Source organism: Coturnix japonica, chromosome 1 (assembly GCF_054131305.1).
Source record: "Coturnix japonica strain WE chromosome 1, WE-NBRP24, whole genome shotgun sequence".
NCBI classification, from domain to species: Eukaryota; Metazoa; Chordata; class Aves; order Galliformes; family Phasianidae; genus Coturnix; species Coturnix japonica.
Window position 1 is genome coordinate 46,570,015 of NC_140663.1, and position 27,708 is coordinate 46,597,722.

At 38.2% G+C, this 27,708-nt stretch overlaps 1 protein-coding gene across 12 annotated transcripts in view; it reads right to left on the reverse strand.

Moving 5' to 3' along the window:
* The window catches only part of MPPED1 (metallophosphoesterase domain containing 1), a 63,107-nt gene that overhangs the window by 10,282 nt on the left and 25,117 nt on the right, over positions 1–27,708 (reverse strand). For 10 of the 12 annotated variants that reach the window (XM_085517956.1, XM_085517918.1, XM_085517940.1 and 7 more), the window contains 2 exons: positions 18,309–18,530; positions 757–872 (listed from right to left, as the gene is read on the reverse strand). In XM_085517956.1, the coding sequence (XP_085374082.1) occupies positions 757–872; positions 18,309–18,530 (338 nt within the window). Of the gene's footprint in view, positions 1–756; positions 873–18,308; positions 18,531–19,837; positions 20,005–27,708 lie in introns of those variants that run through there. The other 2 variants (XM_085517965.1, XM_085517973.1) reach the window with 1 other exon arrangement.

The following is a 27,708-nucleotide window of genomic DNA, read 5'->3' on the forward strand; positions in this document are numbered from 1 at the left end:
CTATGAAGACAAGAGGATTTTAGCTTCGGGAAATGGAGGACTGAAGGGAATCTAAAGGTTTAAAGGAACCAACTGCCTTCATCTTACACAAAGAACTCCTCTGCAGTAAAAGGCAGCAAAACATTTCAGTACATTCTTCATGTCCGTGTCCAGTTATTAAATTAGTGAGATGTAAATAAATATTAGCATTAGACATAGCTTGCTATATGTTAGATTTGTTGAGAAATGTGTTAAAAAAACAAAGTATTTACTGTATCAGGACAAGTTTCTTTGATAATTTCATTTCAATAACACAGATCATTTCACTATTACACAAGAAGGCAAAAATCTCTCACATCTTGCTCTGTATTATCAGTATGCTTATTACTTGTAAAACACAAATGTAAAACTGTTTCTTGCAGGCCCGTTACTATTACTGTACTGCAATAAAAATAGTCAATTCACCCTATCCAAAGACAGACCAGCTACCACAGCATTTGGGTTTGTGAGGCAGGAGATAAATCCAGTCAGAATGGAAATCCATGGTTGACAGGGGGAATGCTGGTGCAGGTGAGGGAGAATGATGGTGCTACAAAATAATAGTGCATTGCTCTCCAAGACTGCTCCATGCTTCATACGTCCTGGTGCTGATGACATCGGTAAGGATGTTACTTTTGACTTTCATAAGTCAGGTTTCCACTCAAAACAAAAAGGACAGCCAACAATTACTGTACAATCATTTGAAATTCACAGCTAACAGCATTAATATTTTCTTACCAAGAGGTGGTCCATGTGTTATAAGAATATCTATCCCATCTGGAATAAGGTTCCACTTCTCTAATAGTGCTTGGCCTCGTGGAAGATTAAAGCCCCAGCCATAAAACCAAGGTTGCCTGCCAAGAGAGGAGGAGAATGTCTTCAGTGCTACTTCCATGTATGGTTACCTAGTTAAAATATGGAGATTAGCTTTCTATTAGCATGGAATCTGGAGAGACAAATAGCATTCATTTTTGTGTGTGTGTGTGAAACTCTTTTTCTGTACAACCAATGTTATATGAATTATAACATAATATATGGCAAAGACAAAAGAAAATGCTCATGAAGCTATTATTCATCCTGTTCCATTACTGATGCTTGACTAACATTTCAAAAATTAGCACGTCTGCAATCTTCATGATGATATATTTTCCTCTTTTCCTTTCGGAAAGCTGCAAAGCACATGTCTATTGAAAACAGCTTAAAACCTACAGCTTGCTAAAATATGACGTGGCTTACCAACAGGAAGAAAAGAAAATTCTGGTAAAAGGAAAAGCAGAAGGGGGCTTTTCTATTCTTCCTTCTACAGACAAAAAAAAGCCTCAGCTTTTCTAGAGGTGACCAAAGGCCGTGGATGCCCATGGCTAGGAGAGAGCTCACCTTCCAGCTCCTCATCACACAGCATCCAGTGTGTCCAAGGTAGAAAAAGAAAGAAAAAAAAAAACAAAATGTGAAACTTAGTACATCTACCAATGGGACCAGACGCTGTATCTCAGCCTCCAGAAGTTGCAATGAGGGAGGTAATGCTGTGTGAAGAAGCGATGCTAAGAGCAGCACCAATGGAGCAGAAATGTTTTTCTTAGGCAGGTGGCTGAGACCAGGGCAGCTGCCTTCTGCAGATACCCACACAATTCAAACCCTGTGCTTCTGGTTAGCGGTTCAGCTTCCAACACTGTTTCCTCCTAGCAAGAACACAGACTGGCCCATAGAACATGACTTCTCCATTCCTACTGCTGTGGTGATCACTTGTGCTCTATTCACTACCTTGTAACTTTGGTGCGTGATACTGTCACACAAACCAAACCCAGGCCTGGGAAGACTGATCTTTATATTCAGTTCACCAGTGACAGAATGGAAGTGTTTTTGTCTCATGGAAATACTATTAAAATAAAGAAGCTTGAGTCTGCAAGGTGCTCAGATGTTCCAGAAGTGGAAGGCTTTATAAAAATACACAGAGGTTAGTTGTTGTTTTTTTTTTTCCCAAACTCCCCATACCAGCCTTGGGATCACACTTCAAGCCTTTCCTGACACTAAGGTGAACACACTCAACTATTTGGCAAACTGCATTAAGGCCCAGAGCAAGTTTTCCAGGGGCAAAATCTCAGACAGAAAATACTCTCAAGGGCAATCAAGAGGCAAGCACGGTGTCAGTCAGCACAGTTGATCCTGCTTCATCACTGCTGAGATGCAGTGACTGAAGCCCTCTGCTCCTGCCCATGGCCCAGGACAACACAGCCCCCATCCCAAGGGATGCGGGGTCAGGATGCATCCAACAGCCTGTGGTCTTCTGGGCACAGAGGAACTGGCTGTTCCCCTGTAAAGAACTCAAGGAGAAAGATCAATATTTGCCAAAGAAGAGAAGGTCAACAACCTCCAGAATCATTATTTTAAGCACACAATGAAGCATTTATAAAGAGAAATAATCGTGACCATCACAGGTCGTGTCAACACAATTTAATCTCGCTGAAATCCAAATGACTATGAATGGGACCATGCAGACTTGAGGGCCTCAACCTGTCCCTCCTAGGCCCAGCCCATACATGGTAGCTTGTTAAGAGCCCATTTCCCCTTATCAATAGGCATAATCTGCTTATTAAGATCCGCAGCACTTTCCCTGTCCCAGCCTCCCTTTGTGCCAGCAGCACCCACCCAAGCTGCAGGGCTGTAAGGTATGCATGCTGGAACTGTTCTTTTGTGAAAGGAAAATGTTCAGACTCGCCTGATTTGCCATTATGCTGTCTTTTGTGACAATCCCGACATCGAAAGAAATGCCTGAAGTGTTTCGGGCAAAAATCTGGAGTCCCAGGAAGGATTCAAGCAGAGGACAGCAGAGTGCTTTATTTAAGAGAAGGAAGAAAAATCATGCACTTCAGTGCCCCCGCCCCCAAAGCCAAACCATCTTTACACTCATGTGAGGATTTCATAACCCCCCAGGTCCCCTCTTCTGACAATTTACTGCAGAACAGCTATCAAAGTTTCAGAGTAGGAACTAAAAATCTTCTCAAATACCTACTAGTAAGTCTGTGACCTGGATGTCAAGCTAAGACAACCTGGTCTAAGATTTCCATTTATGATGGAACCTGTAAGCAAAGTTGAAGTCTTAGTATCGAGCACGTTATTTCTGGATCCCCTTATCAGTACTTGCTGATGAAAAGCATAATGTTTTTACAATTATTTTTCAATAACAGTTCACATTTTATAAAGGAAATGCTATACCGTATGTTATCAAAGACAAAACCTCCTATTCTCAAAAACAACAACCAACAAAACCGTATTTGTCCATTAAAGACATACATCATGAATGTAATTCACCTCTGAAGTACTTATGTGTAGAAATGTACTTTGATTTAGGTCTTACCTTCTTAAACAGAACAGTTGCAGTCTCTCAATTTCCTACTGAAATTCAACGGCATTATTATTATGATAAAAATAATAATAATAGTCTACACATAAGACTCTAGGAGGGAAATATATTGGAAGTAAGTTTGTTTACAGCACAATTAATGTTAAAAACATATGAACAAGTTTTACAGGTCAAATAATCCACCACACAAAAAGGGATGAATTATCAGAATATGTGCTAGCAGTCGGATGTTGCTTTATGTACTGAATTTCTATCTTTCTGTTCTAAAGTAACCATTGGAATAATTTTCTTACAGAATGATAGTTGCTATGACAACCATAGCAAATTTTCCTTTTCTGAAACAGATGTCTCATTTAGTTGAAAATTAGAATGTGAAAAACCCATGGGAAAAATTAATTCAAACTTTAACAGAACACTGACTACAATGTAATCTCTTATAGGTTAACCCCTTAACATCTTCCTGCACTCTTACAGTAACCTTCTCATAAATGCTAATTAAAACAATTTAACCTCCTGTGAATGACCTTCTTAGCTATCATTAGCACTTTAGTTGTCTTTGAAAGGAGCAATTCTGTTACAATAATAACTGAAAAAAAGTCATATTAAAATAAAAAAGTGGTCAAATATATTACCATCTTAATTATTTATTATTTATTAGTTTTCCTTCTTTTATTCAGCTACTACTGGAAGGAGCTACTGTGTAGTCCAAGAATTCTTTTGTCATTTAAATGGGGCATAACTTAGTTTTACATGTGATTCACTGTGAAGGGCAGTGATGCACTACAAAGACTTGACCTGTAATTTACATGAACAATGAAGGTTTTCAATTTTCAAACCACTGGTATACATCTCAATCTGCTCATCAGACATACAAGGGAATACAAAACAAGATACTTGACTGGCAAAAAACTATCTATGTACATGCGTTTTTCTACTGCATGCAATGAGATGGTAAATCTCCATTACCTTGATTCTACTTGAATGTTTTAACTTAAAGAACAGATTTTTTCCTTTCTCTACGTGGTACTCGGTCATCAGCCACAAATGATCATGGAAAGCAGGCAGTGGGCAGTTACAAAAATACTCCAAGCACAGCATCTCCCTTAGTGCCTGCTGAGTGCAAGCCACCAAAAGAACTTCAGGGCTGCGAGATTTACAGCAGCAGCTCCAGCTAGGCTGTCCAGTTGATTAAGACAAATCCTGCCACCAATAGGCACGCAATTACTCTTGTTGACTTCAAAGGAAACCCCCCTTACAGAGTCCAAAATCCACAGAGATCTATGGGTGGCAACAGACTCAATAGCCATTAGCATATCAAAGGGAGCAGAGGGCAACATCTTGTGTACACCTGAATAGCAAAAAATATATAACTAGAACACAACCATTACAGATCCTCATTTTTGTAATGCTTCCTACTGACAGTTTTTTTTTGCAGCTGAAAGGCAAATTCTCTAACTAGATTTCTATCACCTACAAAATAAATTTCAGTGGTTCATGAACACATGCAACTTGTTTCAGTCTTTTCTCCACAGCAGTTGCTCCTCCGGTAGGAATATAAGCAGATAGTGGCCAGTGAAAGCCTGTAAAGAAGCTCAGCAGGAAAAGAACAGACCAAATCCTCTCATCTCTGCTCTGTCACTGCAACTGCAGAGTCACACATAAACCAAATCTTTCCTGCTCTTGATTTAACCTGTTACTGCTTGCTACAGGTCTGAGAACAGGGATATACAGTAATGTCTACACCATATACCTTCCTTATCTGCTTCTAGTTCACATCCTTCCTATTTTCACATTCACCATCACTGCATTAGCTGAAATTAACCAGCCTCTGTAACTGCCTACTTAGCCTTTTCTCAGTAACTATCCAGTTCATTATTTTGGCAGCTTTTCACTCTGCTTTTTCTTCTCTATCCAAGTAAGAATTCAAAAAAGCTCACCTTTTTTTTTAGTGTGTGTTTGTGTATGTGTGCATGCATTTGGCACCAGCTGTTTCTGCATTTAAAGGAGTTGTGAAATAGCATTGCTCTGTCTTTTTTTTTTTTCCCCTCTTGCACACAAGAGGACTATTTAAATCAGGCAGGAATCAAAGGAGCCATTGGACCACTGGTGTTTGCAGGGACAAGCAAGGTATACTTGTCTGTAGGCTCTCAACAAGCATTCACCATATTGGCATCTGCTACATTAACAGTATAACTGAGATGTGAAAAAAAAAAAAGGATTTCAGAAGTTGTGAGGTAACTCATATCATGACCAGCTTTCATGTGAAACTGACAAGGGTGTCACATTTTCAAAGAAACTTAAGAGTCACCTATTCTTAACAGTAGAAGGAGCCACAGTATTTTAGAGAAAGTCAAGGCCTCATACTTAAATCTGTTAAATGCAAATGATGATTAATCTCATAGATGATATTATCCTTTGGCCACCAAGTACAGCTTACAGGTGGCAAGCCAAAAGTGGCAGGGAAGGGAACTAAGCTAAGAACTTCAGCTGAGGCACTAAATGCCTTGCACAGTGTTACTTAGGGCTCTGCAGTGAACAGCAAACTGAATTTGCATCCTCCATCAGCCTGCTGGCCACAAGTATATTTCCAGTATATTTCTTCTATGGGAAAGTCTGCAGTGTTTTTGTGGGTTTTTTTGCCTTTCTTGCACTGCATCCAAGGTTGTAAATCTCAAAACTGAATCAAATTCTATTACTGTTTTCACAAAAGGAAAGAAATGTAAAAATCAGAATGCGGCCCTTTGACAATAATTATTTCTTTTGCAATTTGATTTACACATAAAATCATTCGTCTTTTGTTCAGCAAAGGATTTCATACATCTCTGACTGGAAAGAAGAAAGAATGAACTGTGACTAAAAGGAACTGATCATTTCTAAACATTAATCTGTTACAAAACAATAAAAAATAAAATGAAATCCACTTTATCTTCATAACGAGAACACAGAAGATAACAGGTGAAGAGAAAAATTAATGAAAGACTGAATTTAAAACATGCCAGCACAAAAGACAAATAGATTATTTCATTCTGCTGGAAGACAAAAGATAATATCCCATCTGATATTTTTTATAAATAATAAAATAAATCCTATAAACAAACTTAAAAGTTCATTTGGAATAATTAGCTAAGAGATTCAATGCTAGAGGTACAGGTGTATAACTGTATGGACAATCAGCACGGTATTATGGACTTAAGGCAGGACAACGTTGTTTAGCTCCTGAGAACCTCAAATCTGTTCCCGCAGTCTGACTCCCAACACTAAAAATATAGGTACAGGTAGCTTGTCTAGTCTGTACTTCCAGTACTGGTAACTGAGAATCATGGTGGTTAAGAGGAAGGGTGAACAGCCCCTCTGTCCATAGTAGAGTCATGATGTCTTTTTAGATACAAAACTTGCCACCAATGGACCAGTCAGTACAGAAGAATTTCAAGCCGTATCTATGCATGGCACCTCTACATTTTTCCACTATCAAATGACCACACAGCTAAAGAAACATATTCTTCTTCCACACATCTGGCTAACTGGACTTTACTTAAGTGCTCCAAAGCTTTGCAGAACTCAAATAGATGAAGAGATGGAACATCTCTCTAAAAGGAGATGCTATACTTTGGCTTTTTTACGGTGCAAGGACTCTTTTACATGAAGTATGACTCAAATATATAGGATGTGTAATAGGTGCACTAAGAACTGATAAAAAAGGTCCTCACAGTAGCCACTTCTCAGTTTAGTAACTCATCAGGTTTGCATTCTTTTCTAAGAACACCAGGAGTAATTGGGACATATGGACTAACTGTCTGCCAGTTATTTCCTCTTTTTTTTTTCCTTTTTCTTTTTTTCGTGTTTTAAAGAAAATTCAAAGCCATTTTGAGCTAAACAAGCATGAAAATGCTTCCAAAACTAATACATTAATACAGCACGTGCATATATATGCACAAAGTGCATTCTTTTTAACACTTTCAATTTAGCAACAGATGAACTTATTGCTTGTTTTAAAAAGCACATACTGATCCTTCGTATGCCTTATTCTTACCTGAAGTGAAAAACATTCACGTAATCCTAAATTCCATGCTAATGCCTTCCTGCAGTCCTAAATTCACTCCACACTACTGTAGTGGAAAACAACTGCTGCAATAGAACTTTCCATGCAAAAAATTTACAGCTTCAACATCTGGATGTTCATTCAACTAGTTAGGAATTCTGAGGTATCCTTACAAAATAATCATACACTAATCTTATGTCAATTACACAATTGGAAATATGAGGCACACACAAGTACAACTCTCCATTTTAACCTTGGTTCCAATTTATTCTACTTTCTTACTGGAGAAGAAAATAATTCATATTAAACAATGGTAATTTACTAAATAAAATTAAATTATTGAACATCAAACCCAAAGGAAGGATTCTGATGTTAAACAGACAATAAATGGCAGACTACTGCTTTACCTCTTAAATCCTGGTCTTGACAAATAGAAAGAACTGAGATAACTGCGTTAGTTAGTGGTAGCAGGTCTGCATACCACACTTCCTTAGAGCACAATGTCAAGTCAGCATCTATTTCTCAGCATAGCAATGCACCTGAGATGAAAGAAGCTTCTGAACAAAGTGCCCTTGCAAGTTGTGCAGAGGCTTGCAAATTTCTCTTTGCTTGATCATTGTACTCACAAATAAAGCTCATCACGAAGAAGAACCAGCTGAAACCTTCACCAAAATAAGGCTTATCAGGAAGAAGAGCCAGTTGAAACAAGAAGCTACAACTGTCAACTGAGAACTTGAACTCATGAACTTTGGATTACTGCATAGGCTTAATAAGCTAATTAATATTAACATCTCCAACCTGGGCAGCATAAAGTTAAGAGTTAATTGCACATGTGATGTAAATGACATTAGAAATTATTTGTATTGCTACTTGCTCGATTTTCTCAACTTCTTTGTCCAGACTCACTCCTCTGATCCTCCCACTCTCCAACTCATTTCCTTTTGCATGTGTGTCCTCCCCATGATACACTGGGGGGGGGGGGGGGGGGGGAATGTGTGTGTGCACATACAAGGGAGAACATGTATTCAGCATATTGGGAAGTATCTAACTTCTGAGTACTTCAGTCAGTGAGTAATGGAGGAGTGACAGTGTGGTCTGGAGATAGGGATAAAAGGGGGGTTGTGCCTCTGCTACTTTGAGAGAAGCTGCAGGGGAACTGTCCCCTTGGATTCACCCTTCATTTGAATAATGAAAGCTAAAGACTCTCCTCTGCCTCTTTTTGGGATTAAGATTATGGAGCAAGCCCATCTGAGCAAAATTTTGCACAACACACACCTATTGTGCAAAAACCTGCAGAAAACACATGCATATAAACGATTGTTGAGTTGGAAGGTTGATCCTCACTCTGCATAAAGGGCTCAGAAGCTGGTGGAGCTCTGCCAGTTTACTCCAGCTGAGAATCAGCACCACACGGGTCCGCCCCGAAGTAGTTAGCTATTTGTGCTTCTCTTGGATCATTGCCAAAGGGCTCATCCAGTACCCAACTGTGTTTACATCTTTCAAACATCCTGAAATTGCTTCTGTCTGAGACTCCAGCCCAGACTGCAGATAGAGCTGGTGGGCCTTTTGTTCACGCAGAAAAATAATTTAACATTAAAAAAAAAAGAAAAAAAGGAAAAAAAAAGCACCAAAACAACAACAACAACAAAAACAAACAAACAAACTAAAAAGCACTTCAAAGTTTAAAATCAGCCCTGTCTCATAAACTTGGAAGAAAATGTGTAGAATCAAGAGAAAACTAACAGCTATGGGGGATTGCTATTTCACTCTCGTGGTTTATGAACTGCAGGAAAGTGAAGCCAATTCCCTGCAGTGAGATTACAGGTCTCCTCTTCTATAGGTCTTAAATTAAAAACCAGCTGAATCCAAAGTGAGCTAGTTTACTGGATCAGAAGATTCAATTATTTCTGCTAAGTAACTGAATGTTAACTACTTCATTCTAATAATATACAACTAATAATTACTGCCCAAGAAAAGACTTTTTTTCTACCAAGCTAATTAAACTAAAGCGATATATTTTTCAGCGGCTCTCAGATTTAACTAAAGCTAGAAACATTTGCAGCAAAATAAGCAAACGCGAAACCCCACTCACAGACAGAAATACAAAGCCACACAATGCATTCAGATGCTATGAGAAACAGCATTGTTTATCATACAAAAAGTGTTATGGAAAAGAAACATAACTGCTGATCTACATTCAGCATACATGCACGCAAGTGTACAGCGCCACATCCCGCACTCCTGCATACATGTAGAGTGGATGCAAAGGACCTTTGGATTCAGTAACTGACTAAGATCACTCTAGAAGTGATCACAGTGGAAAGTGTTAGAGAATTGATCCATATCCACAATATTATGAACATGTATATGTAAGCAGTACAGAACCGTGTCTGACTTACTTTTTTCCTCAATTTTGACCATCATAGATGGAGTTGTTCCAGATACCTCAGCCTTGGGCAATGCTGGGGAGAAATCTTAAGTGATAGAAAACATTTTCTGGAACCTTCATTAACAGGAAAAGAAAAAAAAGGGCTGTTCCAAACCGCCATCACTTAAAAAAGCTATACCGTGGGAAATGGAAAAGTTCTCAGGAGCACATAGCAACTAGAATTCATCATGTTGGTTTCTCTTTGACGATATTTATGAGCTATGATAGGTGTAGCTAGATTTGCACTCTCATTCACTCACAAAACCTAAAGTAGAGTTAATTTAGTTAATAACAACCATGTTCTTTTAATGTGCTGCAGAAAATTCACTTTCAGTCTGAGAAATCTTGGTCTTGTTTCACAAACATTTTTTTTCCTGCAGTGTTAATTATTGTTGCTAATTCATTTCTGTCACTTAATTTGTACTGCAGCATTCATTAAAGAGACCTCTCTTCAATTCTGATTGCTCACATACACAATGACAACTGTATACCTCTTGTCTACTGAATGGTACTCACATTTCCTTTGTTTCCAAGTCATGTAACGAGAACGCTTGCCAGGCTGTGTTTACCACACAAAATGCACCCATTTTAGCAAAGTACCATTAGTAAAAGAAAATGCATATATATTCAGAGATCTATTTCTGACAATAAAACAGCCAGAACACACACTTAAGTCTCAGTTTCTTTCTGCCACCCGAAAAACTTTTACACTTCAAGATCACTTCAACATCTTACATTTTTCCCTACCACCTCCCCTGAATAGCTGAATTTAATAGATCAAAACCGTTTTGCAGGGGAAAAAAAAACAACATTCTTACGATCTCCCATATGTTGCAAACTAAACTACAGTGTATTGCAGTTTTAAGTGATTTTAGAAGCAGCACTTTCCAAAATGGAAAACAATTTCTGATAAGTACAGAAGAGGAAATAAAAATATCACTTGAGCATTCCATTAAAATACAATTAAACCTGCATCTATGTGCCACAGACTGTAATTAATATATTTTAACAGAATGATCAATTTCGCTTTCTCTCTTCTGAACACATTGCCATTTCTTACCCATCTGTCACATCTTACCTACCTTTGACTAAATGCCTGAAATATCTTCAGCATTCTAACCATAATCACGCAGCCACATCAGGAAGGCCTCGATGCCAACGTCTTCCCCAAAATATCTGAAACTTGAGATGCCTCAATTCTAAACAACAAGCAGAGCCTGTTACACCCACTCCCAGACAGCACTATTCCTCATAAACTATGTCTGTGTACCTAAATTATTCATTTATATTGCTTGCCTCATCACTGATAAAGAAAAGAGCTCCAAATAGCTCCTGGTTACAAAATCATGGAATATCCATCATTATTAAAACAAATTTCTAAGCTATCAAAATCCAGCGCTCTGCAGCACGTCCACATACAGTGCTCTGTAAACTTTAGCACTGACACAGCTAGACATGAAAAAAAACCACCTATTCAAAAATCTACTCACTCTGAGACCTGTAAGAATTTTAGAATAGTATCTCCCTGCTTTATAAACCAATGTGTAAGCAATTGCACCTTAGACCTTCGTACTTTTATCTTTAAACCAAGTGAGGGAGCAGAAAGGAGAGATCAAATGAGGATCAGATATTTTACTTAGAAAAAATCCTAGTATGGTTTTGTCCAATAACTCATTTTTTACTCCCCATATATTTGCATCACAAGCAAGATATGGAATTGTTTTGTTTGTTTGTTTTTTTGTAGATATGAAAGGGGAAAAAAAAGAACTAAGAATCAAGTTGGTCATTTTGAGGCAGAAGAACAGTGATTATTTTCTGTGGATTTTACAGAGGATGAAATGAGCAACATAATATCTTGCATCTCTGCTGCTCTGTCATGAGTAAGCCATGCTCCCAACTTGGGAGGCGCATTATGTTAAACGAAGTCAATATTTTATTTTAATACAGCTTCATTTTAATTGATGTTCACCTCAATGACTGTAAAGATTTGTACAAGGTCTGGCAAAGTAAACATGAGATGATTCATCACTGGCAAAATGAAAGCACGTCCCTCTCATGAAATGGATCTATAAATCTTTGTTACATTATTTTACTGATGGAAACTGAGTTCAGTGAGGAATGAAAGAGACTATTATAGCTGCTCTTGAAAAGATGGAGGAGGAAGGCACTGAGAAGGAGACTAGGCTATGGATGAACTAGACTCCACGTGAAACGAAAATCAGCCTGTCTCCTTTTGCCCTTTGCCTACTCTTTGAAATTACTGCAGTTGCATGGAGGTCACCAGTTTTCCTGTCCCAAGCGCGCTCATTCAAATGCTCATACACATGAGAACGGAGTCAGAAAATGAGTATAACAAAGTCTCCTACTTTGTGACTAAAAAACGAAATGAGACAAGGAAAAGAATACAAGGATGTTATACACCTGTGGCTAAGCACTATTGATGACACTGGACTACACTGCTTGAACAAGGGCATTTGGCTGCATGCCACAACAGTACAGACAGCTGCAGTGCACTGAAAAAAAGGGCCAAGAGGCTGCAACAGCTTTCCAGCTCTGGCATCTGGAGCATGTCATCTAGTGATGACATAGAGAATGAGGCCCTGTTGAGGTTACTTTGGCTGAGGTGGTGGCTGCTGCAGCTTACAATTACACAGCAAGTGCTCTCGTCCTTGACCCAGGATGCTCAGTAATAACAATAAACGAACAGAATAAATACTTCCCCTACACACACCCCTAACCCTCTTCATCCAGTTCCCATTATCTGAACAGAAACGTTGTATGAGAGCTGTTGTCCTCCGTGTAAACATGTGAGGACTGTATCTAATCAGTGTCCTGTTAGAGAAAAGCAAAAAAAACCCACAAGAGTCCGGCCTAGGCATATGTCACTTCAGCACAAATGGTCACAAATGTCTTTCTAGACTGATATTAATCTTTGGTCTTCCGTTTTCTCTGATGGAAATAAAAGTTTCTGAAGTTCTAGACAGGCTATAACAAAAGAATGAAGAAGGAAATATGAATACAGAGACACTAGGGAAAAAAAAAAAATTGTAAAAAGAAAAAATGAGGTTCTGTTCAGAAGGAATAGATTCCTCCAGATAATCAAAGCCAAACAAAAATCCACTCTCTGGATAATGAGTCTGGAGGCAATCTCATCCAAAAGGGCTTTTTAAAGATATCCAGGACAACGTGTCACTTAGAATAACAGAATGGTCATGTTTGGGAAAAGGGGTTTGATTGCCACTCTCTCTGCCATGTTGTGGAAAATGATAAACAGTGCAAAAAGAGATAAAATGCTCTCCTTCCACTTTATATGCCTGTTTTAGGACAGGATGACAGAATTTTCTCCTACAGCCCCGTACAGCTGCTTAGAAGCATTATGGAGATTCAGCGGCTAGGAAGAAGATGCCTTCCTTCAGCCACTTATATTTCTCCTGCTACGTCAAGTAAAAGACATACTTTTACCTTGCCATTAATGCCCAGTAGTCCACCTTTAAATAGAAATTCCTGCTGTTTTCCACAAGGTCAGAGCATAAACATAAAATAGCTTCTGCAAATGTTTACCTTACCAATAAACGAGGCAGGGATGCAATATTAGACATTAAGGAGGCAGCAGTATAACCTTTGCCAGATAAAGGGGACAATTCATTCATTTTCAGGTCTTCTCATTAGTTATGGTATGCTAGAGTAGAACAGAGGGCTATGTTATTTACTCACTCGGTTGCTCAATAGAAACAACATAGTACAGCAGAGCCTGTTAAGCTCCAGCCATGCTTCAGCCCAGTATTACTGGAACCACATCCTACAGAGAAGCAGATGTAGCAACGCTCAGGATCACACCTGCAAGAATGAAACTCAGCAAGGTGATCTCATGACAATACAAAACACACATGCACCATGTAAAAATAAATGACTGTAATTAAATAATAAGCACAGAATACATAGGTGCCCCATTCAGCAAGCGTAACGCACCTTGTGCACTGAAGGAATCTTGTGGAAACTCAGTGTATGACTAATGAAAACCATCAGTAGTACGCAGGCACAAGTGGGATTTATCTTAGTTCTAGGTGCAGCTAACATTCTTACTTTTGCAATAATAGTATGTTTTACCGTATACTGTGGAGGTTAGGAACTATCATGGAAAGCTGAAGCCTGACAATGCTCACTGATCGGTAATTAATATGGGTGCATGTATGATATCCTCATGCAGATAACACCCAGTCTGATGACACAGAAAAGACCTTCTGCTACAAATTCAAACATCTATTGTTATTTTGCCTTCCTGACTTCCAAACCACCTGTCTGGACTGTCCAATGCTTATTGACAATTAGAGAAAAACTCCTTATCATTAAGGACATTTTAGTACCCGTTCATTTCAGGCATCAACACTCATACCTCACTCTAGCTCCACAGCAGGATTTACAGTCACAGCAACATTGCTCAGAAGGAATCTCTGTGAGTTTTCAGACCAACCTACTGCTTCAAGAAAGGCATTAATGGTCACTAGATACAGTCAGCCATGACTGTTGTGTTAAGCCTTGAAAACACCTAAGCATGTATACTCTGTCACCTCACTGTTGTTCCTGCTTACCACATAGTTATCTATACATTATGATTTTACACATAGCTAAAAAATAACTTAAACTTCTCTGGCAAATTGCTTCATGCTTTGTTCATCCAGATACGGGAACCAGTAGTGTGTGGTGCATTGTGAAGAGCACCAGCCTCCTTGGCCAAATACAGATAGAGAAAACCCTTAAAACTCAAAATTCTCTGGATATATTTTAAATCCAGGTATTCTCAAGTTTCTCATGAAGCACCTATGTCTTTATGCTCCTCTCTCTCACTGTGTTTACTGATAGTCCCCTGGTCCTAGACACTTTTGTGCTGCAAATATTTTTAAACAAAAGCTTTTGCACTGGCATCAATATGGCTGTTCCCTGCTTGATTATACTACCAGTGTAAATAATGCTTAAGGCAGTTACATTTTTGTTGAGTAGAGGTTCAATCTGGTGCTGCAATCTTGCCCCTGAAGCCTGGGAGACTTACAGCATTGGTTTCTGAGACAAGACAGTGTCCCATTTCTTCTCTGCAATTAAAAATAACCACTGAGTTTCAGATAATAGTAGAGGTCAAAATATCCAAGTGCTACTGAAAATATTTAACTACACACAAACGGTGCCTACTTAAAAGGCCTTAGAGAATCGCACATTATACAAACCAATCAAGCTTTCATGGTTTACTCTGCAACTAAAACATCTTAACCAGAAATATAATCCAATTCTCTACAGGTCACATATAAAAACACAGATGCCTACAGGTAATCACACTGAATTAATGCCGATTAGCATTCACTCAGACTGTATTCCAGGGTTCTCAAAGTACTTTACAAACACTGATCAGCCTTTTTCATAAAGGAGGGATATTGGTAGATTGCATTTATTTTTACACAGGGTAAATTAAGACTGAGGGTCAGGGCTGTAATCAGAAACAGGCAGGCAGGATCTGGGGCCCCAGTTTTTACATAGCTCACCTTCTAATTAGAGTTATGCATGTACAACAAACAGAAACTCTAATTGGGAGTTCTCCAATTAAACAAATCCACTAAGAAACCTATATGCATATTTTCAAAGCTGGAAAAGAAAACATTTTAGGATACTGAGCAAGCAACTTAGCCTTCTTATTGAGCTCTGACTGGTTTAAGAACTCTAAATTTTGAAGCCTTTACTGGATTTGTAAGCTTTTTATAAAGGACTGGCTTCATGATGCAAAGGCAATAAAAGATTCACCATAAAAAGATCACCAATGTTATGTACTTTTTAGTTTTTATTAGTATTGTGATGTATAAAGAAACATTAATTTCCCAGAGAGACTATGAAAACAGCTTTCTTTCCTGGGCAAATGAGGTATTAGAAACAAAAAGAAGTGCTGAAGAACAGTAGTGCTCATTAGGCACAGACTTGTACTCGGCCTTCAATTTAGCAGTCAGGCAGTTTAACCCACACACAATAGCTTTTTCTCTTCCTAAGTTTTCTGACCAGTGGCCTTGCTGATGGAACTTGGTTACTCCTACCAGGTTTTCTTCTACGCGTCCTTCTGACAGAATTATGTAGAGCAGCTTCTTATTGCTATTGTTGCTGTTTTCACTGAATATGACATTGCTTCATTCAGCATTGCATGATAACAGACAGACAGAAAAAAGAGCAGTTTGGCTGGAGTAACGTGAGCATAACATCAGGCCTAATTCAACAGAGCTGGTGCAGGAATGCTTAAAAATGGCAAAAAGAGAAAACACCTTGTCAATCAAGAGAGGAAGAGAGAGACGGTCAACCCTATGGAAACCAGACAACATGCAAAGGCAGATTTAAACATCACCCCAGTTCCACAGACATTCTCCATAGAAAACTGGTAGAATTAGCAGGCAGGAAGGGAATCAGTGGATACCAACTACACTTGTCAGATTCTGGGAGGCATCTTCTTCAACCTTTATAACACTGTGGATAATTTAACGTCTTTGTAAGACACTCATTTGCAATGCTGTGAGAACTATGTCTTTTTGTTCAAAAAGCTTTCCCAGCCTAGGTTTCATCACAAAGACTCTCTCCCACATAATGTAAGTGAAGATCTTCAAAGGATTCTACAACACTTACCTTCTGGGACCATAACAGGGTGGGAAATGAGTTAGCACTGTGAAGCACATACCATAGAAGCTAAGATATAACCCAAAGAACTACAGAATCAGAAAAATAAGGATAACAGTAAATCTAAATGAATGCATGAGAAATGAAAAGTGATCTTTTTCAAGAGCAAAGGGTCATGTCAGACAGCCTAGAAAATTTGTGCAGAGTCACAGGATAAATGCACAAAGGGAAAGCAACACATCATATTTTACAGAAACATTTATGATTTGGTGGGTGGAAAAAAGTTTTTTTCAACAGATTTGTACAGACCTAATCAATCCAAGAAAGTTCAAATGATTTCTTTTTGCCTAGACTTAGTACTACTTTGTAGATAGTACTTTGTTTTAATTTAATTTATCTAGACTTTAATGAGACTTTGGTACTTTACTGCCTGGAAAATTATTACTGACACTAGAAATATGGTGTCTGGTTATGAATATTGCAATGAAGATGTGAAGTTGCCAGACATATTGTAAACAGAGCATAATTACAGTATTTACAGTTGAACATCAAAATGGGAAGCGATGCCAAGTGGCATTTCTTAGAAGTTAATATCGGGATTTATACCATCTAGTATCTTCCCAAATAATTTGGAAAACAAAGTGAATTGCATATCAGTTGAATACACAGTAGACACAAGAAGGTGAACTACAACACAGCAGGTGGGAAGGTTGAAAAAAACACAAAAAACAACCAGCAATAGAAAGATTTGGAGGACTACAAGGAAGAGAGAGAAGGGTGCAGCTAAAAGGGAAGCTATTTAATATAGAAAAATGTAGAATAATAAGCTTGGAAAAAATTAACACCCATCTCAAGTAACCAAATGGGAAAATGCCAATTTTCATTAAAAAAAAATCCAAAAGATTTCACAGTTTATTCACACAGAAAATTCACATTGGGTTATATGCATCAGGTTTGACAACTTGTTTGCTACATTCCAGCCTGATGTGATTTTAAAAGGAAGAATAACATATTATCTTAAAAACATGTCTTTTAAAATAAATTTTAACTTATTTTAAATGTGTACTGAATGCTCATAAAAAAACTAATTTATAATCTTATTTGCAGAAATAACATCATAATTTAATGTCAGTGACACAGAAGCATGTGAGAGGTTGAAGATGGGGGTCAGGAGGCCAAGGCCTACCTATCTCTGATACTTTAAGGAGTTTTAAGTGTTCACACAGTATAGCAGAATCCATGAAAGACTAGGCTGCACCTAATTTGTTAATTTTATTTAATTTAGAAGCTCAGCTGTACGTTGAGGAAAGCCACTACTGTATAAGGGAAAGTAGGATTCCAAGCGATGCAAAGGGAAAAAAAAAAAAAGCCTGAACAAATACTGAAACAAGCTTGCTGTGTTAAATGACTACTGTATACACTAATGAACCTTAAATATCATCTGTAGGACAGAAACTGTCAAAAGAATCTATCTTTGCAATAAAATTAACCTGTAATTATATAAACTTACTAAGTGTTGAAAACATACTTTATGACAGAAAAAAACCCACAAGGACTATATTAAAGAACTGCTCCTGGGTAAGAGTCTAGAGGAGCACTCTATCTTTCCCCCATCATTTTTTTATTAACAATACCTGTTCTGTACAAGCATATAATTTTGTCACAAGAGTGATTCATTCACAAGACAATATATAAAACTTTATCAAATCGAGTACTACTTTTCTTCCTAACACAGCAATCCAAATATGGCTGAATGCATACAAAATGGCTGATGCGATAGCAATCAACAATATTTTTTAATGTATGCTGTAAAACCTGCTTACCAAGGGGAGCCATATATTCTGAATCCCCTCACGGTCACTTCAGAGTCTTGAAGATAGATGCAGTTTGTTAGAAGAGACTGTACATTTTCATAGCTCTCTGGCTTCAGCTTAGAAACAGAGGGGAAATAGTAAAAGTCCTGCTTGATTAAGTCAGCCATGAATTCCTGGTCAAAGGTCAATTCATGATTTCCTGCTATCACAATCTTGTATTCATAAGGCAGGCTACCTAAAACAGCGAAAAACAAACAAATTACTTGTTTTATGGAATATCCGATCAAAGAAAATAGGCAGACTCACAAACTATTATTGATTCCTATAATAGGCTCACATAGTCAAAACAATTGAGCACATTCCTACTCAGTATTACTATAACTCCTAGTGATTTTGAGTAAATGACATTGCTGTCTTCTTCAGGGCACAGAACGATTTAGCTTGCTTAGCATTATTGTGTTGAAACTACTTTCAACTCATCATCCTTAAATAACAGTCTGCAGACTTCTGCTCCAGTATTTACTTCCCTTTAATTGCCATTTGCATTGAAGTATCACTTACTGTGACAGCCATGACAACTCAGTGACAGAAATTAGGGTTCAAAGGAAACTGGCCACAGTGGTTGAAAAATTATCCCAGCTCTCATTTGCCAGCCCTGCGGTCATTGCCAGCTTGCACTGACAAAGTCTCACTAACTCAAGGCTTAGGTCACCCATGGGTCTGCTGCCCTCCCTGCCCCAGTTTGAAGACCAAGACTTCAAACAAGACAGGCCTTGGGCTTCACTGTCAGAACTTCACATCCCCCAGAGATTCCTTGCTTTTCTCAGCTCTTTTCTCACTGACTTCCTTGGATCCACGGTCTATAATTTAAAGAGACTCGTGTTTAAGATATTTTACAACTCACGGTTAGTGAAAAACCTAACAGCAATCTCATGCTGAAGGCAAGAGTACACATCCCCACAAATGTGTGTTCTTCTGTGAGCAACACTGCAAATGAACCTGACTCCACTTCGGTTGTCAGTGGAACTCTGCCCACAAAGCCGGGATCACCCTTCCCAGAAGATTACTGCTGAGTGCTTTATGAGTGTTTGAGAGAAAATGTAAAGCGCCTAGTAGCAATCTTGCCATTTTTAATTTCAAAACATATCATTTCTACATACATTCATCTTTAGTGATGAGCCTCAGCTTAACCCAGAGACAGGACATTGAGAGAATTTGTGTCACCAGCCCATACACAGTGGTAGAAGTTGGCATCGGTAGGATGAAAGATAAAATCAAACAGTGGGATTCATTGCTCCGGAAAGAGGAGAGAGTGGATAGCCCTAGCCCAGAGAAGTATATAACTCGGTGTCTTCTGAATGAAAATACCTGCATGACTCCTTTGTACAGATTTCAGGCATTTCTGTATTAGGAAAATGTATCTTACCATCTCGCCTGTTCATCCAATACATATGTGCTTTTATAAAATGTATTATGGGAAACTCTGTTGGGGTATTAATTATTGCACACAGATTCAATTATTTATGTAAAAGACTTCCTGACACATAAATACATTAATACTGCAGTTTTTGTTTCTGAAATGCTTCACATTTTGCAGATGCATACCCCCATTTCCACAAATTTTCTGTGTGCACACACACAAGCAAGTTTAAAACATTACCTACGTGCTGCAATACTGAAGGACATCTACAGGACTTAAAGCATCCTGAGGAAAAAAAAAAGGAGGAATAAAAAAAAGAAAGAAATCCTGTATGCCACAACATTGTTAGCAATTCCATTTCTATTCTGTTTTGTAAATCTTTTCCAGCTCATCTGATCCATCCATCTAGCAGCCAAGAACCTGTATGAGCTGGTTATAGTTGTTGCTTCCACTAATGTACTTATGTCATGTTGCTGTCTGTGGGTGTTACATAGGCAAATTAGCAAATTACTCTAAATGTACAGTTACATTTATTATAGTGGCGGCCAGCAGCACTGCTGTAGTTACAGGTCTGTCAATTTTTCAATTAACAACTCTGTTTTTGATGAGTTTGCAGCTCAGGTTTTTGTCGTTGTTTTTTTTCGTTTCTTTCTCTTCCTTTCATTCCATACCAGGCAGCAACTTGCTAAACTAATCTCTCTCCTTTGTCTCATCACTAGCTCTCTCTACCCTCTGTCTAACACACTGAGGTAATTTTTGCTGCTTGCACATAAATTCAACAGTATTTTATTTCAGTTTTGATCTTAGAAGACTTAAAACACGCTTCACTTTCTACACCAACCACTCATAGAGTACAAAGTTAACCTTAGAAGGAAATCTTTGAAACTTTGCTCTTGACTGGGTGCTTCTGTCATGAACTCTTTGTATAAAAAATATAAGACCCTCAGCTCTCAGATCACAGTATTGATATATATATATATATATACATTTCCCTGCTTCCAGTATGATGAATGTTTACCAACGCTAGCAGTTAGTCCGCATGCAGAAGGCAGCACTGAATACTACACATATGTGCATTAAAGGCCCAATCCTCCTACCATTAACCTCAAAGGCACCACTACCATCTTACTGTAGTCGAAACACAATCCAGTGTGGTGTGTGAATATAATCCTGACAAGTTTTGAGTGCCTTCTACAGCCTTAAGATCCACCAAGCACTATCAATATCTGATATTCACCTGAAAACTATCTTAGAGAAGCAACTTTCTTTCCTACTCCTGACCAACAGCATAATACCACCTTATATTTTGCTTTTTAAATGGTTTTGTATTTTCATATTCTAGTACATCCTTCCAACACAAGCACATGGTTTTCCAACCACAGGCACAAACTATGGCACACTCTATAGCTCTGGCTGAGACCAAGACCAGTCTCCAAGTCCAGTCTGTATGCAGCACAGCAGGAATTTTTATACGTGCCCATAGCTTGAGAACAACCACTTTTCCATCTATTACTTTTGTACACCAGCACTTGAATTCAGATTCTTCCAGGCTGACCGCTTGGTCCTGCACCTCGTAGTGGGTGCTAATGGCAAGCTGGGTATAAATAACTTCAGGCACACTCTAAGTCCCTTGCTGAACAAGCTTAGCTAAGAATGTTGAATTCACTCTCATGAAAGCTTTCATAGATTTGGCAAGAATGATTCCTATCTAAGACAGTAGTAGCAATACAAACTAGCCAATGCAGGGGGTTCCCTTTGTCTTCTTTTTACAAATTCCATGAAAATAAGCCTTACTAAAGGCAGTGGCTAGCATTTTCATCTGCTGTTTTCTTTTTTTTTTTCTTTTTTTTTCTCTTTTGTTTTTTCTTTCTATTTCCAAAACAGTAATACACTAAATAGCAAGTTTCTTCCACTTGGCCACATGGCCACCAGTCATACCATCAGAGTGGCTTTGACTGTGTATAGGGCTGACTAAGAGCTCCAGGGTAATCGTGAAGGAGGTGGGGCCCCAGTGGTACCTCCTCAACCCTTCCAGTCAGGGGTCTAACAGCTCAGGTGGGAGTTATGCATCCCATCATCAGTCTCAGTATGGCAGAAGCTGAAAGCAGAGCTACCACTTTTATAGCCAAGGGACCCTTTCTGAAGAACAAGGGCTGCTGTGCAGGATGATATCCAGAGGTCCCCTCCATCCTGGGTGCCTGCAAGTCTACACTGGAAAACGAATGACAATTTTAAAGAGCCTGCAATGCTGTAAGAAATTAGATACTCATTCCATGTTGTGATTCTAATGAAACAAATCTACGGTGAACAAGCAATTTAACAAGGACTAGAAAGTATATTCCATTAACTTCCGTACAAGTTTCTCACATTATCCATTTAGCAGATGAAAAGGACTAAACACTCAACTGATAGCCAATTAACATTTGACGCTAGCATATGGGTTTGCTGATGGGCAGGTAGCACACTTTGTTTTACTATTAGAACTCTATGCACACAAAGATATTAAAGAGAACTTATGGCTGTCACAGGAGTTCTGCACACATATCCAGAACAAAATTAATTCCCCTGTGAAATAAGTCAGCAAGTGTGTAAGAAATAGATCTGCCCTTCAGGAGTGCCAAAAAGCACATGCAAGAACATATGCTATGGGAGTCAAAAATGTTTTTTCCAAAAAATAATAATATATATATATACAAAAAACAAATTTGGGGAAAATGTATATTTTTTCCATGCTTTCTTATTTTGATTAGTCAAATCAAGACAAGTAATTTTGCCAGAGTCCTGGGATTACCAAGTTCTTCACACCTGAAAAGCTTCTGCTAAAATAGCTCCATAGCCTAGAGAGAAAATACAGCTAGACTGGTTGGAGAATTTTGCCTAAATAGTTTTCTGTATTAAAATCATTCAAATACCACTTGGATGGAATGGGATATATCTGGAAATTCATGTTATGGTTTCTGACATTACCAAGGGAACAAAATGAAACAAAATGTCATTTAAAAATATTTTGGGGTGAATAAAAATTACACTTCTAAGCAAAAAAGTACTATTTTTTTTTCTTCAATATGATTTTTTCCTCTCCTGGAACGCCTAATTTGTGAGAAATAAAAGAGTGTTTTTCTCCATAATCAATCTTTAGCCACTTCATCCTATTTGGATTTGGAATCAAGAGAAATGCTTAGACATCAAAATTCTGTCAGAAACATACTGGCTCCAATTCAGCCCTGGGTTTCAGGGCTTTCTCTTTCAGGACGCATCCAGTATTTGCTTTCTGCCAATTTGGAATGGAGCTCCAAGCAGTGATCCACTCTTTCAACCACTATCTTAACATGGGTAAACAGATTATCTCCCTTTTCTGCTACATGATTCTTCATCTTTTCTGCCTCATTTTTCCCTCTCCTTTTGTTTTTACAATTTTCCTTTGCATGCAGAAAAATGCCAGAGTCACACTGTCTTGCACTTAATCAGTAGTTACAAAGAGTATATTTTTCTTACTCTTTTTTAATACGACACCATTGCATTTCACAATTCCGCACCTTTGTTTCTCAGTATCCCTCTGAAAATGCCCAACAGATTTAAGTCATTTACTACAATAGGCAGAGGAGTAGAGGCCTGAAGAATAGTTACATTTCCCTGAGTTTTCTGGAAGTAAGTGCCTAATAAGACTCATGTACAGTCTGAAAGAGAGGCTTGAGAAGGAGGACAGCTCTTATGAGATGCCTAAGATCCCGCAGAAGGTCTGCAAGACAAAATCCAAGAAACCAAGCAGCAGTGGTTTTAATCCCAAAGCAACTCATCACACAAATAAATCTGCCCCAAATCTCCTGAATCAATGTATGTATGTCACTCCAAGAGCACTGCTTCCTTTTATTTCCATGGAAACTATATCAGTTACAAAGAGCACAATAACACCATTTGCCATGCTCAGAAATCATGGTCATCTGGAACATGGCTTGACTTTCACATTGCTGTTGCCACTGCTGAAATGCACCACCCACTGCCTCACTGTGCTCACAGACACTGTTTGGTATCCAGAAGCATTCAGCAAGTGTCGATGAATATCACTGGGCACCATTTCTCTGCACACAGAAATTCAGCGACAACCCTTTGCTTCATGTGCGCTTCCACGTCAGACTTCATTCTGTCAGACTCCCTCTCTGTTCCTGTTTGTCGCATGACAACAAAATACAATGGCCTATAGGTAGAAAGGTTCAACCTCTAGTGCCATACCACCAACACCTGCCTCTGAGATCATGGGCCAGATTAATAAAATAGCAAGCATTACTTTTGGAGCAGCCCTAGATTGTTATTTGAGATTTTTTTTTTTTTTTTACCTGTTGAAAAGCCTGGGATATCTATCATACTTCACTTAGATATAGCCAAAAGATGTTATCACCTTGGCGGCTTCTTAACCAGATATGTGGGGCTTTTGTCAATTGAGGCAAGCCCTCCTCAGAAAGTTTCTTAGCCTTTGTTTGCTTAATACAAGAATCTGACAATAGCTCTGGTAATATAATGTGAATGAGAATGTATGTATATATTTGTTTAGCTAGCAACATCTTTGTTTATTCCTTTCATTACTGCATATTACTAATTAGGAAAATCAACCGAACATCTAATTTTTCAGTGTTTTTACGCACCAATTACAAAATTATTACAGCAATTCTTAGTAAACTACAGCAGGTTCTTTTTATGGTGAGCATAATTTTCACCAAATAATTTGAAATGCTGGGGGACCGTCACTTGAACTACAAACTGCGTAATGCAAAGCTCTGAATAACATGCCTTTGTTTGCCATTTCTCTGCATATGAGTTTGTTCGAAGCAGGATTTTCTGTACTTAGAAGTTCATTCCATTCTATCAGCAAGCCTTCCTCTTCTTGTATTATCTAATACTGCAAATAAGTCAAAAGCAAATGCAGGACGTTTATACTCCAGGCTCCTCTTTCACTAAGAGGTTAGGCATCTTTACCAACATGACTTCCTTTGTTGCTTACAATTGTCACCAACTTGCAACTTGAAGGGATAAAAAGCAAACTTGTAGAGCAGATGTGCTTTGCTTCTCTCCCAGTATTGTACTGAGCAGAATTTTTAGTACTCATTAAAAGCAGTGACAATCATGTAAGTGCCCACTTAATGCTTTCTCCCTCTCATTTCAACCTTTTAGAATACAGCAGTGAGTGATATAGTAAAAAGACTGCATAACTGTCTCAAATTGCTTTTTTAGCATCTCTTTGACAGTTCTGTGTTTAAACATAGGGGCTGATGTCTGGGAAATTCACATTAACATACTTACAGTATGGTGTGTAATCTGGAATAACATTGTAAATGAACACTCCTTCCTAAGTCATCTGTAACCTGCTAGATCAAGACATTCTTGTGTTGTAAAAGCCAGTAATTATATCAAGCATTAAAACAAAAAACACATATGATATTGCTCACATTTGCGAATGAGGATTTCTTTAAATAAAAGGCAATAAAACTAAAAAAAAGAAAAAAAGGATTATACTCTATTTTATATTCTTTGATAAACTGTTTTTATATACACAAACACATAATAATAATTGGCCAAAATTACTTCTAAAGAAAAGTGGCTTTCTTTCAGCCTACTAATTATGCAGAACCAAGCCCCTGCATGCTGTAAACTATGAGCTGAGAGCAGCTGCAGTGAGTAAGGTCAAAACACTGCATCGCTCTGTCCCTTCTGTCCACTAGTGGTCAGTAACAGATGCAGAGAAAACTGTTCAACTGCAAGGTTTGACCAGGCATGAACCTTCCTTTGATATGTTCCCTTACTCTATGGATATATACAGACTGAAAATTCACAGCCATACAAATCATGGCATTCAATTTCATAAATTGCTTATTTCTTTTTTCTATTTCCTGGAAAAGTTTTAGTTTAAACAATATACCTTTCTGAGGTTTTAAGCCTTTTAGAATATTGTAGTTTTGGTATACAAGATGTATCTGGGGACAATAAATGCAAAGGACATAGAGAAGTAAGTTGAAAGATAACAATTAAAAAATACTTCAAACTTCCTGCATAGACATCTCTGCACACTGATAGATTCCTGCTCAGATCTTCAGATCCCACAGAGGTGCTTTCACTATTTCCCAGCTGTCACCTTCTGAATGGAAAGACTATGAGGAGCTGCATGTTGCGTCACTGGATGAGGTGCATAGCACTAATAACAACATTTAATGTTTGTATACACTGCTTTGCAATAGGTGTTCCAAGTGCTGAACTGAGAATAATTAATCCTCCAAATCCGTTCATGCAGTAGGTGGATCAAGCACCATTCTCACAATTTCACAAGGGGGAACAATGAAGAGGCTGTCAAATCTAAAAGAGGACTAAGTTAAATTAGGTTGCCCGCCTTCCTGAGGCTGCTTTAGATATCTCAGTCAGAGGCAATCGGGGTTTGCAGAAATACATTCCAGATCCCTCACTTCCCTGCCTGCTCTATGTACTTCTGGGTCTCGCTGCCCTTCTGAAGGTACACTTGACTGCTAGTCCAGAATAACACTCAGTAATTTTACTCAACTGCTTAAACTGGGAGCTAGACATCTCAGTACTTATGAAAATCATGGGACATTTTTACATGAGCCATCCCCAAGGCTCAGAATCTTGAAGGTTTACTACTTTCCATTCCATCAGTGAAAAACAGCACAGTCAATCTAAGTACAAAGTGCAAAATAAACCCCAAAGCATTTGTGTGTTTGGAAAGAGGGAATGAAGGAAAACTCCTTCAGCATCTACCATTCCTAGGGCTCCTGCAGCTCCTCACCACTAGTATGAGGAGCAGATCTGGAAAACAGCTGCTCTGGCACATCTTCCCAATAAAGGGATGTAGCTTAAATATTCCTTGAGACTCCTAGTTCCCAGTTCAGAAGTCTTCAAAATATATAAAATCCCCAGGACTGGAGAGATACTGGAAGAGAGTGATGCAGTGCACCTTTCTGTGCCATGCTGTCTGAACCTTAGATGTATGAACACATCTGAGACATCATATGTTTAAGAAATGCAATGAAAACCAACACTTCTTTTAGTATGCCCAGTCTTTTAAAAATGACATCTGTTCTAAATCCCTACACAGCTCAATGTTTTTCACTGCATTTCCAAAGCCATTCTTTTGTAAATAGATAATTTGTGCTTAAATACTTCTTTCAAGAGGTTTCTACATTAACATAAAAATAGTGTAATTACCAGTGGTCAAAATGGCATGACTACAATTTATAAATTCTAATTCCTTTGGCTGCTCCGAAGCTGATTTTCTTTCTTCCTCAACACAATTTAAATCTGTTTTAATGTGAGTATTATTGAACTTAAAAATATGAGATACCTGTTAAGAGAGGAATATAAATAACTCCCAGCATTTCAGAAGATTTAACCCACCAGGAGAAGTAAAATCAAGCCTTGCGGTTTAAGCTTTTTTGAAGATCTTTTACTAAAAATTTAAAAAAAGGGATGATGTTCATTGATCAATATTAGCTGACCTTGTTCTTCAGTGTAATGCTAGAAACAGGTAATTCCACTACTGCTAGTTACTTAATCTGGGCAGACATTTTCACTCTACAACATTTTATTTTTGGTCTAAAAGAAAATTGTTATCTTTTGAATTGAGTCCGCCCAGGTCCATTCCTGAAGTGCATGTCAAATAATTTAATCAATTTTCCCATGTCTGTGTGTATGACACACAAGTAAGATTAATATTGTCAGGAAAGTAGTCTGAAGAGCTAATTACTGTTTTCCGCTACAAAGTGAAGCCACCTTCTACTTCTTTTTTTAATTTATTTCAAGTTTAGCTTAAACTTGAATTTCAAATAAGAAGAGTGTTTTTGACATTGGAAAATCCCAAACACGCTGAAACAATGAGTGGTATAAAATGTCTTAGTTTAAATAAGCTTTTCAATCTATGTACAGAAGATAATTCTCAGAGAGAATATGAAAGTATGTTTGTAGCTTATACCACAGATTGGCTATTCAGCC